This window comes from Petaurus breviceps, unplaced genomic scaffold (assembly GCF_028583685.1).
Source record: "Petaurus breviceps papuanus isolate PSGF00001 unplaced genomic scaffold, PetGlider_PUasm1.0 90451, whole genome shotgun sequence".
NCBI classification, from domain to species: domain Eukaryota; kingdom Metazoa; phylum Chordata; class Mammalia; order Diprotodontia; family Petauridae; genus Petaurus; species Petaurus breviceps.
In genome coordinates this window covers 1869763-1893756 of record NW_027187258.1, presented here as the reverse complement: position 1 = coordinate 1893756, position 23994 = coordinate 1869763, and the positions used below count along the sequence as shown (strand labels likewise).

The 23994-nt window shown below is 46.6% G+C and overlaps 1 protein-coding gene across 5 annotated transcripts in view; it reads left to right on the top strand.

Moving 5' to 3' along the window:
- The window catches only part of DLG3 (discs large MAGUK scaffold protein 3), a 63046-nt gene extending 44437 nt beyond the window's left edge, over positions 1-18609 (top strand). For 2 of the 5 annotated variants that reach the window (XM_069062435.1, XM_069062438.1), the window contains 11 exons: positions 1418-1532; positions 8928-9104; positions 9293-9368; positions 10075-10174; positions 12903-12944; positions 13686-13736; positions 14137-14238; positions 14450-14622; positions 15962-16071; positions 16193-16284; positions 16724-18609. In XM_069062435.1, the coding sequence (XP_068918536.1) occupies positions 1418-1532; positions 8928-9104; positions 9293-9368; positions 10075-10174; positions 12903-12944; positions 13686-13736; positions 14137-14238; positions 14450-14622; positions 15962-16071; positions 16193-16284; positions 16724-16830 (1145 nt within the window). In that variant the 3' untranslated portion in view covers positions 16831-18609. Of the gene's footprint in view, positions 1-1417; positions 1533-8927; positions 9105-9292; positions 9369-10074; positions 10175-11312; positions 11459-11686; positions 11733-12880; positions 12945-13685; positions 13737-14136; positions 14239-14449; positions 14623-15961; positions 16072-16192; positions 16285-16723 lie in introns of all 5 variants that reach the window. The other 3 variants (XM_069062439.1, XM_069062436.1, XM_069062437.1) reach the window with 3 other exon arrangements.
- The last annotated feature ends 5385 nt before the right edge of the window (positions 18610-23994 follow it).

Sequence of the window (23994 nt, the reverse complement as noted above, 5' to 3'; positions counted from 1 at the left end):
TTCAAACCCAGATGTAAGACTGTTTACTTAGCCTATTAATAAATATATAATTAAAATTAGCTATTTGTCCTAGATGATCTCTAAGATATCTTGAAGGAAGGTTCAAACCTTCTGTGAATCCAAGACTGCCTCTGCTTCTGCTCTTCACTAGCTTTGTGTCTTTTTCCTCTTTGAGCCTTAGTTTCTTCCTCTGTAAAATGGGGGTGGGGGTGGGCAAGATGCTTTTTTCCTAAAGGCACTTACAGCTTAATGTGGCATGAGATTTTTGGAAATGCATCAGACACTTAGGAAACCCCTCCTCCCTCAAAAGCCTATGCTGGCAGGGCTTACAGTCCGCTGCGGGGCTAAGACCCTCAAGTAAGGCCTGGGAAGATTCTGCTAAGAGGCACTTCCGTGTGGAGATGAGGGTTTCTGTTCACGTCCAGAGGAACGGCAAATCACCCGAACACTTGGTGGATTTGGGTGAATGAGAGCGGCTCAGCTAGGCCTGTTGTGCTCATAGATGACAGACTGAGCCTTCTCTCCACCTTCATTGTCCTTTTTCTTTAGCTCAAGGGCACTGTGACCTGCTGAGGCAAGGAGGAGTGTCACATGTCAGAACAGGTCCTCTGTGGCATCTGACATGCTTCATTCAGAAACAAAGATTCCATTCTGGAAAGCACATTTGAATGATCATTGGCTCATTTTCTCTCATTTCCATCTATCTGCGTTTTATATAAGTCACCTTATTTCACATAGTAGGTGTGTTTCTGTGAAGGGAATTTTCATTAAAAATGAATTACATGTAAATGCAGGGGATTTTGATAAATGAACTACATGTAAATGTAGGGGACATGGATACTTCTAAAAATCTCGTGATAATCTCTCCCCCCACCTTGGTTTACATCAGATATCTTTCCTTTGGATTTACCAAGAGAAATGGGGGGGGGGGCTCTTTGGTGCTTCTTGATGGGCAAAGGATCATGAGCTTTTCTGAGCAGATACCCAGGGAGGGGGCGACACATGTCTCTTCTGTGAGCAGCCCCTTTGTTGGCTTGAGGAGGAGGCAGAAGCCTTGGGCCTTTCCTCAGACCACCACTTTATATTCAGGGCCATCTCGTGTTGGAAATGGGGGGGGGCGTCTCTTCTGCCATCTGTTTTCCTTAGGTCTTGATGTTGCTCTAAAGAAGAAACTCGAACCTCCTTCCAGTTGTTTGTTTGTTCAAAGCCAGTAAAGACCTTCTCTCTCTCACGTTGGCCAAATGTTGCCCATTTTTCAAGCACATTCTTTCCTCTTATTGGGGTGGAAAAATGTCTATCTTCCCAGGTAAGACAGGTCCTGGCTCCCAAGCAGAGATGAGCAGGGCTGGCGGAAGTCACTTCCCGAGTCTGGAATGGGGCCCTTGGCTTAACGCTTCTCTCTTCTCCCCCTGCCCAGAATACAGTCGCTTCGAATCCAAGATCCACGATTTGCGGGAGCAAATGATGAACAGCAGCATGAGCTCCGGGTCGGGCTCGCTTCGGACCAGCGAGAAGAGATCTCTCTATGTGCGGTAAGACATCCTGTTCAAAGTCCTGGCCTTGCAAACTGATCTCTTTGGGAGGCTTCAGGGCCCATATTTCACTGAGTCCGAGCCCCAGAGCAGTCAGAACTTAGATGTGGCCACAGTGCTGTCCGGCTGCCTGCTCATGGAGATCCATTTGGGCGGGGAATGGGAACACAAACACCAGGAGTACTTTGGGGGCTAAATGTGGCCATGGCAGCCTCCACAGGAGAAAGGCGATGACCTCGTTTTGTCCATCGGAGGCCACCTGGTGGGAGGGGGGACTTTTTTCCTAGTTGTCCAGCAATAGGACGACTCTTCCGTCCTTGGGGCAGCCCAAGGAAAATGGGCATTGCTGTTCTTTTATTTCTTTTTTTTCCAAGCAATCAGGGTTAAGTAACTTGCTCAAGGTTACACGGCCAGTTATTTCTGGGTGGGTGCTGAGTATCTGAGCCCGGATTCGATCCCAGGTCATCCCGACACTAGAGCTGGTGCTCTTACTCGCTGAGTCATCTGGCTGCCCCCATTGCTGTTCTTTTCTTGTTGCTAGACTTTTTTTTCTTCTTTTAATACGTTCCTGACCCCACAGTATGGAGCCAGCCTTTTTGGCCAGAAAGTCTCCCAGAAACCCTCCTGTTCTTGCCCAACGAGATCTTTCAATTGGTTTCCTTGTGTGTTAATAGCACCTTTCTCCCTCTTTGCCTGAAATCCACTTCTTACTTGAGAGGAAAAGAGAGCAACACTGCTAGGCTTAGAGTCAGAATAAAAGCATCTTTTCTAACCTAGAGCCCTTGTTCCCATCCTTGGGACCTGACAGGGAGGAATCAGGATGAGTGCTCCAGCCCTCCCCACATAGGGGTAATGCCCCTTGCTGCCCCCACAGGGCGTGTGGGAAGCTGTTTTGTAGGCAGTTTGTTCAGAGCTTTATTTTTAGAGACTTTCCCCCTCTCCCTGCCCCCTTGTCTCCAATGCCACAGCTCTCCTTTCCTGGGACCATTGATCTCCTGAGATCCCAGGTACCTCCTTAGTCAATGCCACACTGACATCTTCTTATGGACAGTGGAGAGATGTCATGCAGAATTGTAATGAAGCTAGGAGGCAGCCTGCTTTGGGGACTCCTCCCTTGCTTTCTCCATCAGTAGTCCCAGGCAGGTCCAGGCCAAGGCTGTCTGGGCCAGGTGGAGAGCTGCACAAAACGCCTTTCTGCTTCTCCTCCCCCTCCACCCCGGTCCTGTCCTTTGGTGCCTCTGAAGCAGTGGGCTCTTCTCAGGCAGGCCCCTGGGGGATGAGGGGCAAAGTCAAACACTTAAATGATGAAATAAATAAAACGGTTTAGACAAAAAGAAAACAAAGCTTGTTTTTCAAACTGCTCTCGACTTCTCCCAGGGTCAGGTTCAGACTCTTACAGTGAGGTCGTGTTTTAGTGTTAAAGCACTTCTGAAGGCTGGGAGGCCCAGGGGCCATGGCCATCTTTCCTCAAAGACCATGAAAGTTGAGGCCCAGAAGAGTGCATGTGGCCAAGTGCTGGAGCATTTTAGTCAGTGTACATTTAGAAAAGTGGCGCTGTGTGCCTGGCACTGCCCTTGCTGGGCTGCTGGGCATGTCCAGCATGTGGGGCCTTCTTCCTGGCTGGCCCCAGGGGAGCTGCTAGCAGCTTGAGGACCATAGCTGGGAAGATTACCTTGTGGCAGTCTTTCTAAGTTTCTTCCTCTCTGGATTCTGAGGGCCCAGAGCAGCATATGGGAGGCCTGGTCATTGTGGGGCGCCCTATGGTCTTATTTCAGGAAATTCTTGTTGGAGAAGCCTTCTGCCATCAGCCTTTAGGTAGTACTTACTGTGTGCCCAGCTGGTCCTTCAAGGGTTGGAACTTTGTGCTGAGGCCCCAAGTAGCCGAATTCCGGGATTCCCCCAGGACCAGCTTCTTGCTAGATTGTGTGGCTTTAGACAGAAACAGAAGTGCTTTGATGACAGAGAATCTGGGTCAATGATCACATATGATTTTAAAGCCAATTCAAACAAGTGTCAGGACTTTGCCTGAGATGGATCTCTCATCCTCTGTCTCTGGGTGATTCTCCTCTTGTGACCCCTAGAGCAGACTGGGTTCATTTCCTCCCAGGCATTTCTGGTTGGCTTCAATTTCCTCTGCTTTTCTATTTTGGGGGCCCAGTCCTTAAGTTTCTCTCCCCATAATTGCCCATTTGGGCCTGCAGCTTCTAGCGAAAATAAGGCACAGAGTAGCTCAGCTCTAGAGCCCACCTGCTGAGAGAAGGACTCACCCTGTTCCTTAGTCAGCATCCTCCTTGGGGACTTTCTGGGTGCTGGGCAGCCTGGCAGGTTCTTCCTCTTTGGAAAGTTCTCTCTCTCATCTCAGCTGTCAATGGAGGGAAGGCGGACCCTTCCTAGTAGCCTGAGTATGTTGTTAGTCTCTTCTGGTCTCCTCCATCTTCTCTGCCTGCCTCAGTTTATCTCTTTGGTCTTTGCTGCCTAGAGTTTTGTTGAAATGCCCCTGAGTCCCGCCCCTCCTGGTTTCTCTCTAGGACAGTGCCTTCTCCACTCTCCTCTTCTATACCCAGCCCCCACCCAGGCACTCATCAGCTCTTGCTTAAATTGATTCCCATAACAATCATCCCATAATTAGGACCTCAGAGTTATTTGGATCTATGTTCTAACTACTAAACTGGAAGCCCCATGAGGCCAGGGACCAGGCCTTTATACCTGTCCTAGTGCAATGCAGAGGCATACAGTAGGTGCCGTGAAGAAGCTGTGAGGGCAGATGTCAAAGATTGGGGGAATGTGGGCAGCTGGCTGAGTGAACAAGAAAACTGGTCAGGCAGGTTCCCAAAGACTCAGTGCCAAGTAAAGCAGGGGCCCTCAGCCAGGAAATGCGTCCAGGAGCACGATTTGGGGAATGATTCCCTCAAGTGGAGGGCCCCCCACCCACCCACTGAGGAGCCCGGCCTGGGCCCTGTCACTCATATGCCCCATATGATCCTCACAGAATCCTGGGTTTCCTCCAAGCCCTGCCTTCTTCCCTCTCTCACCATGTTCCCATGTTCGTTTCACATAAAGTCCATGTGGTCTCCCTTAAGTGAGAGCTGGGGTGGGGGTGGGAGGCTTTCACTATTATCTTTGTTATCCCCAATGGCACATAGTAGGTACTTAAGTGATTCCCTTCCACCTCTATATAACACCTACTATGTGCTAAGCACTTTACAAATATTATCACATTTGATTCTCACAACAACCCTGAGAGGTCAGTGCTGCTTTTATCCCCAGCTGACAACTGACAGAGCTTAAGTGACTTGTCCAGGGTCACACAGCTTGGAAGTACCTGAGACTGAATTTGAATACAGGACTTCCCATGCTGAGACTCCAAGGAGGTATGGGCAGAAGTGCCCTGGAATTGTTCTGTGAGGATGCGAGCTCTGGGAGGGCAGGGCCAGTGTCTCAGCCACTATGTCTCCCTGAATCTTTACTGCGTGAATGCCTTTTAGGGTGAAGGTGCTCTGTCTTCTCCCTTCCTCTCCAAGTAGTCTACTATGTGATGACTCAGCGCAGCATCGCTGACGGGAATTTAGGATCCTGCCTGCCGCCAACATTCCACCTGCTGTCTCTGGGTATAGCGTGGCATGTGTGCCGGATCTGGGTTGGTGGGGACCTTGGAGGGAGTTCGTGCCACTCTGAGACAGGCAGTTTAACATCTAACCCTATCCCGGTTTTTTCAAATCCATCCTTTTGTGGCCTCAGGAGCTCAGGATTCTTCCCAGGCCTGATGCCCTGCCTGTGGACATTTTCCAGCCTCTCAGTGTCCTTTCTGAATTGTGGCATCAAGAGGCAGATGGGGCAGCAGGAGTGTTGCCTCCTCAGTCCTAACAGTGACAGCCCAAGGTTGCCTTGACTTTCTGGGTCAGTGTGTCATAGTGAACTTGGCTCATTTGAACCACCAGATCTTTGTCAAGCGAATCATTTTCTAGCCGTGTCTTACTCACTCCTGTCTTGTCTCCACCTCCCAGAATCTAAACTCCCTTTTAGGGCCAGCTCACATGCTCCTTCTTCTGTGAAGCCCTCCCTGGTTTTCTCAGCTGTTGGTGTTCTCTGCCTCCTCATGAAAACGCTCCTTACCTGTGCACAGTTGGCCAGACACCAGGCACTAGTACTCGTAGTTGTTGTTCAGTCTGTCTGAGCCTTTGTGACCCCATTTGGGGTTTTCTTGGCAAAAATACTGGAGTGGTTTGCCATTGCCTTCTCCAGCTCATTTTACAGATAATGAAACTAAGGCAGATGGGGTAAGGTAACTTGTCCAGGATCACACAGCTAGATTGTGTGGCTGGACGTGAACTCAGGTCTTCCTGACTCCAGGACTGGCACTCTATCCATTGTGCCACTTAACTACCCCCTTACACATAGTAGGTGCATTCTTTATTTGTTTGTTTGTTTGTTTGTTAAATTGTTTTCTAAATGGTGGCAAAGGATTAGCTTTTGGGGTTTTTTTTCCCCATATTAAGTTGCCTGAATGAGAATTAGTGCTGATAGGTTTTCTCTGAAACTTTTTTCTAGGAAAAAAAAATTCAATACCAAACTCCCACTCTTAGAATTCCGGTGGGTAAGAAACAGGACTTTGTCATGGAAATCGCCATCATGTTCTTTGCAAACACTCATTCTCCATCACTGCCCAGCCACATATTGTGATTATGATGCCGAATTTTAAAATCAGATAAAAAAAACAAAACTAGCCTAGAAAATTGGGTTACAGGGTTGCTGGAAGGTGGTCACCCATCTCCTTGTCACTCTTGTTATCGCCCAGCAAATGCAACTCTAGGCCATGCTGACATTTTTATTGAACTGGAATCACCCTGTATTGTCTTTGAAAAAAGTGGGAGTTCGAGCTATTTTCCTTCCATCCTTCCTGCCCACCTGGGCTTACAGGTAGAGCTTTAAAGCTTCATGGACCTTTGTTCTGGGGAAACTTCCAGGCAATGCTGCTCTGTCTTTCCTGCTTACGACACACGAAGTTCCTTGGGAATGTAGCTTCCTCAGCAGGTTTCCCTTCACCAAACTCTAACCCTGGGTTACTCTACCACTTGCCTCCTTTCTTCCTGCTCATGTGTTTCTAAATAGAACTAGAGGAAATCAAAAAACCATATGGACAAGTCCATTATGAATTTTTAACAGCTAATTTCAACTGGGCCCTTACTACAGCAAAGCAATTTTGCAGTTATTCCCTAAATGACTCTGGTGTTCAGCACAGTGACTGTTGCAAACCTTCAAACCTTCTCTTTTCTCCTTATGACTCCTACACCAACTCCCCCCCCTTCCTGATAGGGACCTCACCTCACATTCACCAAAGGGAAGAGAAGCCCATTATCTTCCTTCCATTTCACATACTCTGACTTCATCTCCCACAATCTCCTCTTTCATTTCAGTCCTTGTTCAAGTCAGTCACAATCCCATCTCTTCCTGTCTTCTATAGCAAATTGTCTCCACTCTCTAATCTTCAGTGTCTCCCTTTCTAATGCTACTTTATCTGCTGATTACAAACAGCCTTAAAAATGTTTCACTGGATTTTACCGTTCTCACTAGCTTATATTTCTTTTTCCCTTTTCATCCAAAGTACTTGAAAAAGCTGCCTCTGTTCTCACTCCCTTGTAAAAACCTTCTGCAGTCTGGCTTTTGACCTTGTCACCCAAACTGCTCTCTCCAAAGTCATCGGTGAGATCCGCTAGCCATCAGCCTTGCCTTCTTTGGGTATTTCCTCTTCTCTGAATTTTCATGACACTCTTCCTCTTAGTTCTTCATTGCTGGCTTCTCACTGACCATGGGCCTCTTTGTTAGCACTCCCATGGCTTCCATGATCATCTCCATGCAGGGGATCCCACATCTGTCTGTCTAGCCTCAGCCTCTCTCCTGAACTCTCTGTCCTTTCAGCTTGTTCTTTGCTTTCTAAGCCCCGATCAGTGTTGAGTCACCCAGGTTTGTACCCTCGGTGCCACCCTCCTCTTACACCCCTCTGCTATCCATTCTCTTGTTAAGCTCCTTGTTTCTGTAGCCTCCCACCCCCCAGATGGGGAGCGAGTATTTATTTTACACACACAAAAGACATAGTATGAGACTCAAAATCCTCAATTACTGTTAGACTTTCTTTAGGGGCTGATACGTCCACTGCTTGAGATGATGAAGGAGATTGTGGGGCTGCTCCTGTATCCTTCTAGGCCAGGCTTGGAGCAGTCTTCTTTATGGTGGTCATCTTCTCCATAAACAAAGAAGTAGAAGGGACTCCTTCCCTTAATACCAGTCGACTTTAATCGAAAAGACTCAGGAGCTCCTTACCTTTTGAACTCACGAAGTTGCAGAATAAAGACAAGACAGCCAGCTGTCCACATATGGGATGCTTTGTACTGGCCTTCCTGCCTTCAGCACCCCCACCCCACATGTGAAGTCCTTGGTTTGGCCCTTTCTTAACTCTCCCCTTCTGCCTCGGTCTCTTTGCACTATGTTCCCCATACATGGAAGGCTCTCACTCCTCACCTCCACCTGGCTCAGCTCAAACACTATTTTCTTCAGGTGGCCTCTCCTGGGCCCTACCACCTGCCAAAGCCTTATCCTTCTATTTGTTGTGTGTGGGAGAATGTTTTATCTTCCATTAGAATGGAAGCTTCTTAAGGGCAGGAACTGTTTTTTGCTTTTTCTTAGCATTCAAGTTAAGTACTTAATAAATGCATGTTGATTGATTGCTTTTACATTCCTCTCCTGTGGGAACCATTGATTTGAGTTAGAATGGTCAGCTTGTTCTTGAACATTTCTTCTTGCCTCCCCTTTTCCTTCTCTGTTACCTGCCATGTTGGGACAAGGAGAATTGGGACTGAAAAGAGGGGCACAAAAATGAGCTCAAATTCCACCCACCTCGACCTCCTCCTCTGCTTTAGCCTCCTCTGACACCTGTCTGGACCTCACAATATTGGACAGTGCATCCTCATTTTGATCAATACACCCTGTTTTCCCAACCTAGATTACAAGCTTCTTGAGGTCAGGGCCTGTGTCTTGTACTGCAGTGACTGTCACAAGGCCTTACATATTGTATAAATTTTTGATAAATATTTGGGTGCAGATCACGTGGCTCCTGGGAGAGACGAAAGCTTAACCTGAATGAGGTCGCCCAAAGGGAAGGATACTTTTTTCCCTTCTTTCCCAGAATATTTATGGAAATATCTGGGCATGGCACCTGGGGAGGGGGCTGCTGGGAGTTCTTTACTGTGAGTAGAAACTGAGAGGAAGTAGAAGCCTTTCCTGGGAGATGAGGTGACTCCTCCCTCCAAATAAACACCTTCTGTGTTGCTGTTGGTGCTCATGGGGAAGACAGCAGGTAAGGCTGTGCTAGGGAGTTTTTCTTCTCACTCTGTTTTCTAGGGCTTTGTTCGATTATGACCGGACCCGGGACAGTTGTTTGCCAAGCCAGGGGCTCAGCTTCTCTTACGGTGACATTCTGCATGTCATTAATGCTTCTGATGATGAGTGGTGGCAGGCCAGGCTGGTCACCCCCCATGGAGAGAGTGACCAGATCGGTGTGATCCCTAGCAAGAAGAGGTGAGCATTGGCTGGTGTGTGTGTGAGGAGCCCCTGCCTTCCTTTGGGGTGGGGATAAAATCCAAGTATGACTCAGGCTTTGTTTCAGCACAGCTTCCTTTGGCCACATAATTTGCCAGGAGTCTGAGCCATAGCTAAGTGCGGGCATGCTGGACAGTAACCAGGACTTCTCTCTGACCTCCAAACAGGGTGGAAAAGAAAGAACGAGCCCGATTAAAAACTGTGAAGTTCCATGCCAGGACAGGGATGATTGAGGCTAACAGGGTAAGTAAGTGTGGTGCCAGACCGTGCAGTTTCATCTGAGGCTGGGAGAACGGGGACGTGCCTCCGAGGTGGCCGACTCTGCCCTTGGAACAGCACTGACTCATCTTCTGGAAAGGCAAAGAACAGGCCGCATTGTCGGAGGCCAACACGGAGTGTCCACCTTCATCCTGGCAGATGGTTCTTGAAGTTGCTGGAATTGGAGCAGCCTAGAAGCCAGGATGCCTGTGCGCAGACTGAAAAATTAGGGCAAAGAAATGAACCTGTTGGAGCTTCAGCAGCTCCAAATCTCACAGGGTTCCTGGACAGAGGCCGTTTCTTGCTGGTACAAGGGCTTTAGTGGCTGCTGAGTGCGAGCTCCAGGGAGAGTGCGAGATGGGAGGGTCCCACTCCACTCTCCTCCAAGCTTCATGGAGTGGGAGAGGAAAGAAGGGCCTGGAGGAGCTGCCTCTGTCTGCAGCCCAGAAGGAGGCCAGCTCTGTTCTGTAGGAAGTGCCAGTGAATGCTGGGAGTTTGGACCAGGGAGCTGGAGCCTCTTAACGTCCATGTCTTCTCTCCATCAGTCTTCATCGATCTCCTAGAATCCATTTGTGAGGAATTGTCTTTGACCCAGATCCTCATTGTCTTCATTTTAATTTCCTTGCATGCTTTAAAATCCATTGTTCTGTTTTTTTCTGTCCTTCCCCGCCATCTTCATGTTCTTTCACAGTCGATCAAAACGAAACGTAAAAAGAGTTTTCGCCTCTCTCGAAAGTTTCCATTTTACAAGAGCAAAGAGAACGTGACCCAGGAGAGCAGCGGACAGGAACGTAAGTAGCAGCTGAGTAGGGAGAGCAAACCATCTTAGTCCCCTGGCATCTTTTGTTCTTTCCTTCCTTCCTTTTTCAAGAAGACTGGAAAGGGCCAGGGGTAGGTGCGTGTGCGTGGGGCGGTGGGAGCCTCAGCTCCACCTGGGCAGCTGGCTGCGGCTCCAAGGTTCCAGCCTGCCAGGCAGTCCCTGGCACAGGACATGAATGACCACAACAACAGACATGTTGAAAAGTTTGGGAAAGGGAGAGGAGGCACTGTCGTTCCCCTGGCTGCTGCTTCTCATCCTTTCCTCTCTTTCTCATCCAGGGATGTTAGAGACATCTTGTCTCCTCTCTTAGCCCTCCTTGCTCAGGGTCACAGTCTCCCTAACCTCCGCTGCCACCATCTGGAATTCCGCGTACACTCTAGTGTGGGCAGGGGACCCACTTGTAGAGCACTTTCTTGTTTCTTCACCAGCAGTTAGGGAAAATCTTAGCCATCTGTTCAGATAAAGATTGATTGGGAGAAACAAGTTAGGGGCTGTAAGAACAGGCACACAATCAGGCTAATATAACCTGAAACTGCTGTTTAGAGTCTGCTGCAGGCCTCAGAACCAGGTCGTGGTAAGCCAAATGTGAAACCCCAGGTCAGAGCTGCCCAGGGGGCTCTTCTTGGGGCCTTATGCAAAGAACCCTGGAGTTCTAAGGCCTTTGTGACTGATGCCAACATGATGCACTGTTAGGCTTTGTATGTGGAGCTGCTGTTTGGGGACAGCCTTGGGACAGCACTCTAGATAGAACTGATGTGTTTCCATTCCTGTGTCTTGTGGAACAAAGGTATTTCTAGCAGCAAAACAGATCAGGTTGCTTCAGCCCCCAAATTGTAAGGGAAACTTTCAGCCAGAGCCCTGAGCTGCCATGGCTCCCATTCCATGTAGGTGTCCAAGGAGTGCAGAGCCCAGCCTGGCAAGAATGCTGTGTGTCTTTGTGTTCAGAGCCCTGACTCAGCCTCCTCTCTTAAGAGCTGGGCTCTTCCTTTGGGCTCCATAAATTTCCAAAGTGGTGTGAACACTTCAAAGGTGGCTTTGGCCACAATGCATCATGATAGGTGATTGTCCCCTGGTGTGATGGGCGCTCCTCCTTTTTCCCTTCTACACCAAGGTATTGGAGCTTTCAGAGACCTACTGGGAGGTTTTACGAGTCCTCTTGAGCCAAGGTGCCCCATGCTGGCCAGGCCAGGGCCCAAGGGGGAAGATCTTTCCTTCTGGGCACTCCATTTCAGGCCTAGGCCTTGGTACTCCAGCAGTGAGAAACCAGATGTCTCTATTGACCCCGAGATGCTATTTGTGCTGCCATGCAGCTTGAGTAGAGCTGTGTGCCTCACCCATGGTTCTGTCCACCTGTCACTAATGTTCACTGGGTCCTGTATTCTTCCTCCCCACCCCCCTCTTCCTCCCCCTCCCCCACCTCTATCTTCTCTCTCCAATCTCTTCCTCCTTTCTCTTTTTATTTCCTTGCTGTCTGTGAAATCAGGACTTCCCTGGGTTAAGTGACGATTATTATGGAGCGAAGAATCTGAGTAAGTCAAACTTCCGCCCTCTTCACTTCCCACTCTGGGTGGGGGTGGGGGGGTTCGGCTGGTCCTGTGTCCTCCAAAGCCCATAGGGCCCTAATGATGAACCTCCCTTTCCTACCTTGAGTGCTGGGTGGTGAAAAGTTACAAGTAAACAAGGGTCAAGAAATCTTGTTACAGTGGTAAAGGCTTGGCTTCTTCCCCTTACGCTCAGGAGCCTTGAGCAGGGACGGGAGACGGGGCTTCCATAGCAGAGCAGTGACTACGTTGTGAGGAAGAACACTGAGAGGGCCTGGAGTAGCCACGGTTCCTGGGATACCAGGGGAAGGGAAGCCCAAAAGGGCTCATAGCACACAGTGGCTGTGCTAGACTGAGGCGTGTGTGTACGTGTGCATGTGTGTGTGCACACGTGTATCTGTGTGAGCCCAGGTGACATAGAAGGACTAGCTGTTTGGGTATTGGCTCTTGGGAAGGTTTTGGAATGTAATCCTAGAGTAGGAATGAAAAGAGTGAGTGCTGGGATGACCACGTGGCAATGCTGAGGTCACGGCCTTTTGGGATTGCGGCTTTTCCTGGGGAAGTGCCTTAGGGAGTGGGGGGTGGGGGAGAGGCCACAGCATCCCCTAGAACAGTCTCGTCTTGGCTGAAACAAGCTGTTTGCTCAGCCTCTTTCTTTACTTTGTTCATCTCATCTCCATGTGGCCACACTGGTGGAAGGGGAGAAAGGGGTGTTTGTGCCAAGTGAAATTGGGTTCTGGCTTCTCTGCTTTTGCCTCTTACACCCCAAACTGCCTAGTCCACTGAGTGTCCCTGTTTGTCCATTCATGTCATAACACATTCATCTGTCTTGTGGTGGGAGACAAAGGTGATCCTGTTGCCCTTTCCCTGTCCCCTCCTGCCAAACCTGCTTTGTTTGTAGGGCTTAGTGAAAGTTTCCTGCCCCAACGGGTATTTAGACTGTTAGCCATGCAAGAGTTGGGTGTGGAACTATTATGAACTAGGGGACAGGAAGAAAGCTGGCACTTTCTCTCTTCATCTCTGTCTAGCCCTGGCACGCCCCATTCTGAATGTCTCGTGTCCTCCTTCTCTCCCTCCCTGAGCTCAATGGTGACTGTGCTGTGTGTGACCTCTCAGTGGTGTGTTCTGAATTGCAGTCTCTTTCTTGTTGGCTTGCAGAGGGCGTGACGTCCAACACCAGTGACAGCGAAAGCAGCTCCAGTAAGTGTGGGTCTTTCCCACGTCTTGTGGCGCCATCTGCCATTCTAACCATTTTCATTCCTCTGGTGCATGGCTCCTGCTTCTAGTCACATGGTCGTGTTACCTGACTGCTCCCATGTGAAGTCTTGGAGATGCTGTGGCCGATTTCCCCTTGTGGGGGGTTGGGGAAGTTCAGGAGCTGAGTCCACGTGCTAACTTAATGTTGGTGACATGTTGAGGCCTCAAATTAATTCCACTCAACATTTCTTAAACCCTGCATAGCAGCAGGCATTTCTTTGTGTGCTCAGTGCCGTAAAAATATACATTTGAAACCATCCATGCCTTTGAGAAGCTTAAGAGAAAGGGGGATCCACACTACTCTGGGTCCCAGGAGACAATCAGGGACTTTGCTAGGAGCTGTAGTCCTCGATTCCCTCCCAAACCAGCCCAGGCTCTTAACTTTGAAGTGTAGGGCCTTGGCCATCCATCAGTGTAGGGAGAAATGTCCTGGGGGCTGTCATCAGAACAAGATTCTGCCTTGTCTGTAAAGGCCAGGTAGGTATTCTCTTAGTATTGCTGAAAGTATGGGGAGCTTCTGGCCCAAGGCTGTGAGGGTGCCGCATCTGCCTTGAGGGATAGGCTTAGGGAGAGCTTTCCCATGTTAGTGAGAGCCCAGTTGGTCACTGTTTCCAGAATAGTTTTTGGGCCCTGGTTGGGAGGCAATCTAAGAAACACTAATAAGTTTTTCCCTCTTTGTTACAGAAGGACAGGAGGACACAATTTTATCCTATGAGCCAGTGACTCGGCAAGAAAGTAAGCCCTTGGTGAACGGTGGCTGTAGTGGGGACCTGAAGGAGGCCCAGGGGAACAGGAGCCACTCCTTTGTTCTCTTATTTATTCAGCCTTGGCCTTTCATGCCCCTCATAGCAGGACTTCCTGTGACTCTAAGAGGGCAGGAGGGGGAACAAATCCTTAATGATGAGAAAGGTTTGGGTTTTGTTTCCCCTTCTGCAGCTCTTTGGCTCTTGGGACCTTGGTTAATTAATTGCCGATCCCATTGTAGGGGTACTCCTCTGAGCTCAAGCCTGCCTCAATAAGAGGGGCTTTGATAGGCCTAGAAGGAGATCTCAGAGTTCAGTTCACTCTGTTCGATTGGGGGTGGGGGGAACCCTCCTGACCAGGCACTCACCTTGTGTATGTACATTCCCTCTAGTTCACTATGCAAGGCCAGTGATCATCCTGGGCCCCATGAAGGACCGAGTCAATGATGACCTGATTTCTGAGTTCCCACATAAATTTGGATCCTGTGTACCACGTAAGAGCCCAGGGCAGTTAGGGCCATCGCTCACCTGGCCCATCCTATTGTTTCTTAGGGGACTAAATTGGGGTATGTTCTGTTGGGATTATGCAGCAGGAAGACTATTGACTTGCCCCGTGTGAGAACCCCTTTTTTCTGTCTGGGCCTCATTTTCCTCCTCTTCGACTTTGTGACATCTAGGGGCCCTAAACTGGTGTTCCTCTTTTAGACACCACTCGGCCTCGAAGAGAAAATGAGGTGGATGGGCAGGACTATCACTTTGTGGTGTCCCGGGAACAGATGGAAAAAGACATCCAGGAGAACAAGTTCATAGAAGCGGGGCAATTCAACGACAATCTTTATGGCACCAGTATCCAGTCAGTTCGCGCTGTGGCAGAGAGGGTAAGACCAAAGAGGCCCAGCTGGCTCTGGTCTCTTACCTGACAATTTTACCCACTAGGGAATGGAGAGAGAACCTCTCATTGGCAGGAAACAGAGCCTGGGGCACCATTTATCTGAGTCAGGTTTCTTGATAAATAGCAGTTGGACTTAAGCACCTGTTTATCTGGACAGCACTGTGTTGATGAGAGTAGAGATGGAAGCAAGGCAGAGAGAGAGAGACACTGGGAGGGAAACATGGCATACAATGTGTTTGTCCATTTGCAAAGAGGACCATGACATCAGGGAGGTGATGCCATGACTTGCAGTTGACTTGGATCTTGGGGGTGGGGGTGCTGTGCAAAATCACCAACCTCACTTTCACCTCCAGAGCCATCTGGGTCTAGTGGCCAGATATTCATCAGGAAGACTAGAGATGACCCAGGATGCAGTAGAAGACATTGACCTTTTTAGGCTCAAACTAGGAGGGGAAGACCCTCAGGGTTGCTGGTCAAGAGAAACAGCTGCAAGGCCCAAAATATAGCCATTAAAGGGCAATTTGGCCAGGGACCTATTGTGGTCGAATTTATGAGTTTTAGAGTGAAATTGATTTAAGATTTTGCAAAGACAGAGTAGAATGAAAAGGGCATGAGCGAAGGTGGGAAATACCACTAAATCTGTGAAAAGGCACAAAATACCACGGGAAAGCACGAAAGGGCATAATAGGCCGTGAAAACCCATGAAATACCATGAAAGGGCACTAAATACTGCAAAATGGTGCAGAAAACCACTAAATACCATGAAAAAAGGTGCAAAGCAGCATGGAAAAACCATTAAACAGTGTGAAATCCTACTAAATGGCTCAAAATACCACCAAAAGGCATGAAATGGTGCTAAAGGGCATGGAAAACCCGCCAAAGAGTGCAAAAAGATGCTAAATGCCACCAAAGGGCGCAAAATATCACTAGGTCCACAAGTAAGCACAAAGTACCACAAAAGGGCATGGGCATGGGACAACGTGATGGCACAAGGGCTATGTGTGTGTTTCTCTCTATGTCTAGCTCTATTAAGGGAGGGTCCTCAGGGTTGCTGGTCAGAAGAGAAAGAGTTAGTCTTGACATTCACTTTGTGGGTTGAAGGTTTGGTCTTTGAGACATGATAAGACATGGACAGAGAGACACAAATAGGGTGAAGGCTCCAGATGCACAAGACAAGAGGACTTGAAGATGCTCTAGACCTCAGTTTCTGATTCCTCCCAGAAGATCAAATGAAGATTTGATTTTTCTTCTTCTTGGAGGGCAGGGTCCAAAGCACTTAGCCCCGGGTCCTTCTCACAGATTCACAGCTCCCTTTACTCCCACAGGGGAAGCACTGCATCTTAGATGTGTCTGGCAATGCCATCAAGCGACTACAGCAAGCGCAGCTCTACCCTGTTGCTGTTTTCATCAAACCCAAGTCTGTGGAAGCCCTTGTGTAAGTGGTCTTTTTAGATGGAGAGTGGGGGCTAGGCTGGGGAATGGAGGCCACACTTTCCTTTTCTGACTGTGAAATGTAAGTCCTGCCTGACTGCTTGTCTCCTCGCCATGTCCGACAGGGAAATGAACCGAAGACAGACCTACGAACAGGCAAACAAGATCTTTGACAAGGCCATGAAACTTGAGCAGGAGTTTGGCGAGTACTTCACAGGTGAGAAGACTTGTTTTGGACTTCAAGTATTCCCCAAATGCTCTGGGTTAAAGTTTGTTTCCTCTCATGCTCAAACCCATTAGTGACCCATCAAGGCAGTAGCCAGGAATGACTTTCCCCCTCTTTCCTGGGTCACTAAAATTACTTTAGTAAAGGCCGTCAGATTAGTGTCACACAGCATCACTTAGAGGCCCTGGGTGGGGCCCTTGGATGGAAAAAAAATCCATCTTAATTTTCACTAACCTAGAACTGAAATTTAGCATTTCCTTCAATTAATGAAAAACATTTTGCCAAGAAGGAAGAGGTTCATGGGCTCCATGGCACAAAGATGGTGAAGAAACCATCCTAGCCCTTTTCACTCGGTCACCTGCCACGCTTGGGGAGTGGGGGAGGTTGTGCCCAGAATGGCACACAGTGATAATTGTTCTCTTCTCTTTAGCCATTGTACAGGGTGACTCACTGGAGGAAATTTATAACAAAATCAAACAAATCATCGAGGACCAGTCTGGGCACTACATTTGGGTCCCATCCCCTGAAAAACTCTGAAGACCATCACTTCCCCTTGCCTTCTCCCAGCCCTTCCCCCCAACCATTCTCTTGTGAGCAAAACCCGAGCCCCCTCCTTCCTCCTCCTTCCCATCCCTCTGGGGAGAACCAATGACTGCTGTTCCTGGCCCCTTTTTTAGATGGGTTGAAAAATTGAGTTTTCTAGTCCTGTTTCTTTTTGTTGGGATGACGTCATCTCGCTCATCACGTGACTGTGCCCATTCCTGCATGGACCTTCCCAGGAGCAGCTCAGGCACCACTCCATCAGTCGTTTTTCTTTATAAACCGAGCAGCAGAGAAGGCAGATGATGGATTGGCCATAGACTCAGGACAGAAAACCTGCATTTTGAAATGGGCTCCACATGGCAACGAGCTCCCAGGGCATTTCTCCCACATCTGTGTCACTGCGATGTAAATGGCAATGAAAGCATCTTATTTATATGTACATGTAATTTATAGAAAACATAGAAATTATTATATATATTATACACCTATATATATATATATATAACATATATATATATATATGTATACACACACAGAGCTGGACTAGAAAACCCTTTAGGGACTTTACTGACAGTACTGAAGGATCTGTTAACTTTCCAATACCCAGTTGGAAGGAAAGTGATAGAAAACGGTACAAAACGTGGTGGATGCCCCACACGCTCATCCATCCTCCTGAGAGCCGAGCTTTGTTGTCTCTTTTCTCCAGGCAGGGGTGGGGGTCAGCCACCCCACCAGACTTGTTTGCATGGAGGTTTCCTTTTGTTTTCAGCTGCTCTAAAACCAAAACCACATTGTGCTCCTTGCCGTGTCCGCCTTTTCATGATTTCGGATGTCACCTTTGCTAACTGAGCATCTCGTTGTACCCTGTTGTGAGGCCGGTACTAGGCCAGGCCCTGGGGGCCATCGTTTAGCTGCCAAGGTCCCAGAGGACTCCCAGGGGCTGGTGGGGGTGAGATAAGGGAGCAGGGAACTGTTCTTTCCCTCCTGTACTGGGGCAGTGAAACTGCTCTGACTGCTTTGGACCTGAAAGGCTCAGCACTCCACCAGGCTCTCTCCAGCTGCCTTTATTCCACCCCCTCACCAGCTTAGCTTACTGTTACTTTGGGAGGAAAGTAGACTCAAATTGGGCACATTTGAGCTGCAGAGCTACATCCGTGTTATAGTGAGAAATCAAGCATCCTTCCTTTTCCCCAGGGCATATGCCCACAAATGCCGCCAGCGGCAGCAACAGCAGCAGAAGCCCTTTCCTGATAGGCCTGACCAGAGCAAAACAAAAAGCACAGACAGGCCTCTATCCCTATTCTCCCCCTGAAGGCCGTGCGCCAGGCTGAGGTAGGTAACCTTGCCATGTCTCACTCTTACCCACTGTGGACTGCTGATACAGGGAAGATAGGGGAGCATCTGGGCCTACTTTCCTGGCCCATGGCAGCTGGAGCACTGTAAATACCCCCCAGTACTTAAGACAGGAACTCCTAGCTAAATTTTGGAAACATATTAAACTAATTCTACCAGCAACATAGACTAGCTGTCCAAGGCTAGGGTGCCAGGGAAAAGGAATAGCAGCTTTGCCTGGGCACTATCCTGGGGCCAGGGAAGGGAGGAGTTAGCATAGAAAGGCAGCTTCCTTGCTGTGACCAACAATGAATTTTCTGGACGTGGCTCACTCCCTCCCACAGAAGAAAGGGAAAGACCAAAAGGAACCTTGACACTCTGTTTGCCACTGTTCCTTCCAAGGAGACGTATATTTTTTAATAAACAATAGTTGGCAATGAATTGTGGCTCAGAAACTGTCTGGGAAAAATGTGTTTGTTTCAATGCTTCTCCTGGTATGTTTCTCTCATAGACGTGGGGAGAATGAAGACCCACCACTTGCAAAGCAAAAAAGGGATGAGGGTGGTAATAACATTGCACAGGGAAAAGGCCATTCTGGTGTTCTATAAAATCTAAGTGAGAAATATAGAAGAGAGAATTCCCTACCTTAGAACTTCAGACCAATTTCACTGATGAATCTTGATGCAAAATAAATAAACATTTCTTAGGGAGACTATAGAAAGTGCATCCACAGAATGTGAAACTCAAGGAATCGTGCAATGGAATCTTGTAAACTAAAAGTAAACAAATTAATTAAAAAAAAAAAGAAAGTGCATCCAGAAAACAATTGACCATGACTAAATTAGATTCATACCAAAGAAGTAAAAATGGTTCAATATAGGGAAAGAATATAATTAATCATAGAAATGCACAGAATGAAAAAATGGCTAGATTAATTATAAAAAATATATGTAGTAAGAGTTTAGAAGATTAATATACCTCTCATAATTGGATAAATTCAGCAAAGAAATAAATTACATACATACATACATATATGTATGAAATACTGGATAAACAAGATTTGACTGACATGGGAGACCGAATGGGAATTTGAAAAACACCTATTTCTCAGTATTCTATGGTACCTTTATACAAACTGATCATATGCTTGGGTATAAACATTTGTACAAAGACAGATATAATAAATATGCCCTTCACAGACTATAACACAAAATAGAAGAAATAGGAGCAAAATAAGTAAACCTAAGTAGAAACCAAGTAATGGCATCCTGAGTGAACCATAAAAACAATTATATTAAAGATAATACAGACCAAAACTTACAGAGTGCACCTAAAGCGCTCCTCAGGAAAATTTCTGTCTCTGAAAACTTCAAATACTAATAAAAAGGAAAAAAGAGATCAACAAACTAAGTAGTTAACTATAAAGACTACAAAATAAAATTCGTAAGCTAAAAGCTAATACAAAAGAAGGAAATGAAAATATAAAACTGACAAAACTGAAGGCTTAAAACTAAGTTGATGAAACCATAAAGAAAAGGGAAAATCATCAGAAAATTCCATATGCAATTATATGCCAGCAAACTTGATAACTGAAATTAATCAACACATTACCCAAACTAACAAAACCTAGAACATGAGATTTGAAAGTGAGGTCTTTAATGCAAGTGCTATTAAAAAATACTCTTAAAATCGAAGGAGACAGAATATTCTTATAAATTTCTTTGGAGGGGGGAAGGAAAGACAATTAGGGTTAAGTGACTTGCCCAAGGTCACACAGCTAGTTGTCAAGTGTCTGATTTGAACTCGGGTCCTCCTGATTTCAGGGCCAGTGCTCTATTCCCTGTGCCACCTAGCTGCCCCAACAGAATATTCTTTTTTTTTGGGGGGGGGGGGAGGTTGATGTATTTATTAAATTTAACATGGTAGGATCAATACAGTCCTGCTTGTCTGTATCCCCTTCCAAAGTTCCCTCTGTTTTCTTCTGTGTATTTTTAGATGCTTCATGGAAGTTCTTTTCTTGCTTTCCTTTTTTTTTCTTTTTCCATCTCTATTACTACCCTTCTACTACTTCTCACAACTCTCTCCAGCAAATAACTTTCTTGGATTAGAATAAGTATGATCAAGCAAAACAAATTCACACATTGAGAACATTTGAAAATGTGACTCATTCTGCACCTAAAGGAAGTATGTTTCATCATCAGTCTTCTAAAGCTGTGATTGGTTATTGCATTGATAAGGGTTGTTTTCAAAGATGTTTTCCTTTACAACATGCAGTGTCATGAATTGTCCTGGTTCTGCTCATTTTACTCTATCAATTCATCACACAGACTTCCCAAGTTGTTGTGAGTCTGTCCTTTTGTGTCTTATGGTACAATATTATTCCAGTACATTCATATGCTATACTTTGTTTAGCCTATTCCTGCTGGTGAATACTCATTTGGTTTCCAGTTCTTTACTGCCACAGAAAGTTTTTTTTCTTTTTTTTATATTTGAATATTTGATTTTAAAACTTTTAATTCCAGATTCATTCCCTTCCCCCCCCCCGGCCACCCACCCCCACTGGGGGGACAAGCAGTTCAGTGTAGGTTGTACATGTGTGGCTAATGCAAAACAATAACATAGTAGATGTATTGTAAAAGACTGACTATTTTTCCCTCCCTCCTATCCCACCTCCCACTTGTTCTATTCTCTACTTTGATCCTGTCCCTTTTCAGAAGTGGGTGCTTCCAACTTCCCTCCCCCCCCAGCCTGCCCTCCCTTCCATCATCACCCCTCACATCCCCTTCTCCCCCTATTCTCCTGGAGGGTGAGATCCCCTATTTAGTGTGTATTTCCTTCCCTTCTCAAGCCAGATTCAATAGGAATAAGGTTGACCTATTCCCTTTTGCCTTCCTATTCTTCCCCGTCATTGTAACCATTTTCCCTTGCCTCTTCTGTATGAGATAGTTTGCCCCACTCTGTCTCTCCCCATCTCCTCTCATTATATTCCTCTCACCTCTTAATTTCACCTTTTAAGTATCATCCCTTCCTGTTAAATTGGTCCCGTGCCCTCTATCTATGTATACCTGTAAACGTATATACACACATTCACATATGTATTCATATGCCCACATACCCTCATATAAAGACACATATATATACACATAGACATATATATACACATAGACATATATATACATATATATATATATTTCTAATCCCTTCAACTACTGAGAAAAGTTTCATAGGTTACAATTATTGTTTTTCCATGTAGGAATGTTAATAGTTCAACTTTGGCCAGGTGGCTCAGCAAGCAAGAGCACCGGCTCCAGTGCCGGGACGACCCGGATCAAATCCGGGCCCAGACACTCAGCACCACACCCAGAAACAACAACTGGCCATGCAACCCCGAGCAAGCCACTCAACCCCAATTGCTTAAAAAAAAAATACTTCAACTTTGATAAGTTCCTTATGATTTCTTTTCCCTGTTTACCCTCTCATGTTTCTCTTGCTTCTTGTATCTGAATGTCAAATTTTCTATTCAACTCTGGTTTTTTCAGCAAGAATGCTTGAAAGTCCTGTATTCCACTGAATGACCATATTTTCCCCTGAAACATGATACTCAGTTTTGCTGGGTAGGTGACTCTTGGTTTTAATCCCAGCTCCCTTGACCTCCGGAATATCACATTCCAGGCCCTTCGATCCCTCAGTGTAGAAGCTGCCAGATCCTGGGTTATCCTGATTGTGTTTCCACAATATTCAAATTGTTTCTTCCTGGCTGCTTGTAATATTCTCTCCTTAATCTGGGAATTCTGGAACCTGGTGTAATGTAATGCCAAGGAAAGGCAACTTCCCAAGGTTCAGAATACCAGCATAGGTGCTCTCCATTTTATTCAGTAACAAACCCAGAACAGAGAAGATCAAAACATGGCATCATTCAAAATACAGCATTTACTAAGTGTGATTAAATAATCTCCAAGCACTACCCCACCCCAGGACCTTCCAATCATTCAATCAATTACAAAGTCTCTGTTCTAAATACTTCTCCACCCCTAGGCTATACCTTCATTTAGTCCACCACAAAGCCCCTCTTCTCAAATGGAGATTAGTTTCCAAACATAAGGTCAAAAGTTCCCCACCCCTGAATCACAATTGAATCTACCCCAGAGTTACATCAAGTTTAAACACAGCACTTAATACCCAAATGGAGGTCTTTTCTTCATCTTGACACGAGGCAAGTTCTCAGCAATCTTAGTTCCTGGGGAGACAAGGCTTAGCAAGGCCACAAGATACATTGCCAGTCTCTTCATTAATTCATCCTCTGTCTGCAGAACAGTCCTAGAACCCCTGAACACATTAGCAAAGCCCTCTCCCAGGATTTCTGTAAACATACAACAAGAAAATCCTTCTTCAGGGCTTCTGAACCAACAGAAAGGCTCCCAGATCCCTGCAACAACAGCACTGTCCTTCACCAGTGGACAGTATTCACTCTGTCTGCAGGACAGTCTCCAGACCCCTGCAACAACAGCACTGTCCTTCACCAGTGGACAGTATTCATTCTGTCTGCAGGACAGTCTCCAGACCCCTGCAACAACAGCACTGTCCTTCACCAGTGGACAATATTCACTCTCTGTCTGCAGGACAGTCTCGGGGCTTCTTAGTGAACAGCCAGGTTCCAGGACTTCTTCAACAAAAGGACTGTCTTTCACCAGTGGACAAATCTGGCAAAATAACATCAAAACAGACAGACAAAGTACCAGCAAAACAGCCATGTCTCCTCAGTCCTTGGCAGCTCAGGGGGCAGGTCTCAAAAGTCCAGGGCAATTCAAAGCGGCCACCAGCAATTCTCTTAGTCTCTCTCTCTCCACGAGGTGCTGCTTCCAAAAAAAAGATCTTCCGCCTCTCTCTTATCTCTCCAAATCTACGGTCACCAGCTCCTCCCAGTTCAGGACTTTCTTTTCACATCAAAAAGTCCATCCCACAGGTGGGATTAACAAGCTCTGGGTTTTAACACAATCAATTTGAAAACCAAGCCAATACAGGGGAATCTTTAATTGCCATTACTATCACATCTGGCTATAATATTCCTAGGAGTTTTCTTTTGGGGATCTTTTTCAGGAGGTGATCAGTGGATTCTTTCAACCTCTATTTTGCTCTCTCATTCTAAAACATCAGGGCAGTTTTCTTTGAGAATTTACTGGAGGATGCTTTCTAGGTTCTTACTTTGGTCATGGCTCTCAGGCAGTCCAATAATTTTTAAATTCTCTCTCCTGGATCTATTTTCCAGGTCAGTGGTTTTTCCCATGAGATATTTCACATTGCCTTCTATTCTTTCATTTGTTTGGCTCTGTTTAACAGCATCTTGATTTCTCATAAAGTCATTAGCCTCCATTTGCTCCAATCTAATTCTGAAGCAATGATTCTCCTCAGTGAGCTTTTGAGATTCTTTTTCCATCTGGCAAATTCGGCTTTTTAAGGCATTCTTCTCCTCATTGCCTTTTTGAGCCTCCTTTGCCATTTGAGTCAGTCTGTTTTTTAAGGTATTATTTTCTTCAGTCAGGCTGTTGACTCTCATTTCATAATTTTCTTGCATTGTTCTCATTTCTCTTCCCAATTTTTCCTCCACTTCTCTTATCTGCTTCTTAAGGTCCTCTATGGCCTGTAACCAGCTTGTATTTTCCTTTGAAGCTTTTGGTGCAGGAGTTCTGACTTCACTGTTTTCCTCCTGTTCCATGCCTTGCTCCTTCTTATCCCCAAAATAGGAGTGTAATGTTGGATTCTTCTGTCTGCTTTGTTTCCTTTGCCTGCTCATTTTGCCACTCAATGATTTGACTTTTGAGCTTTTTG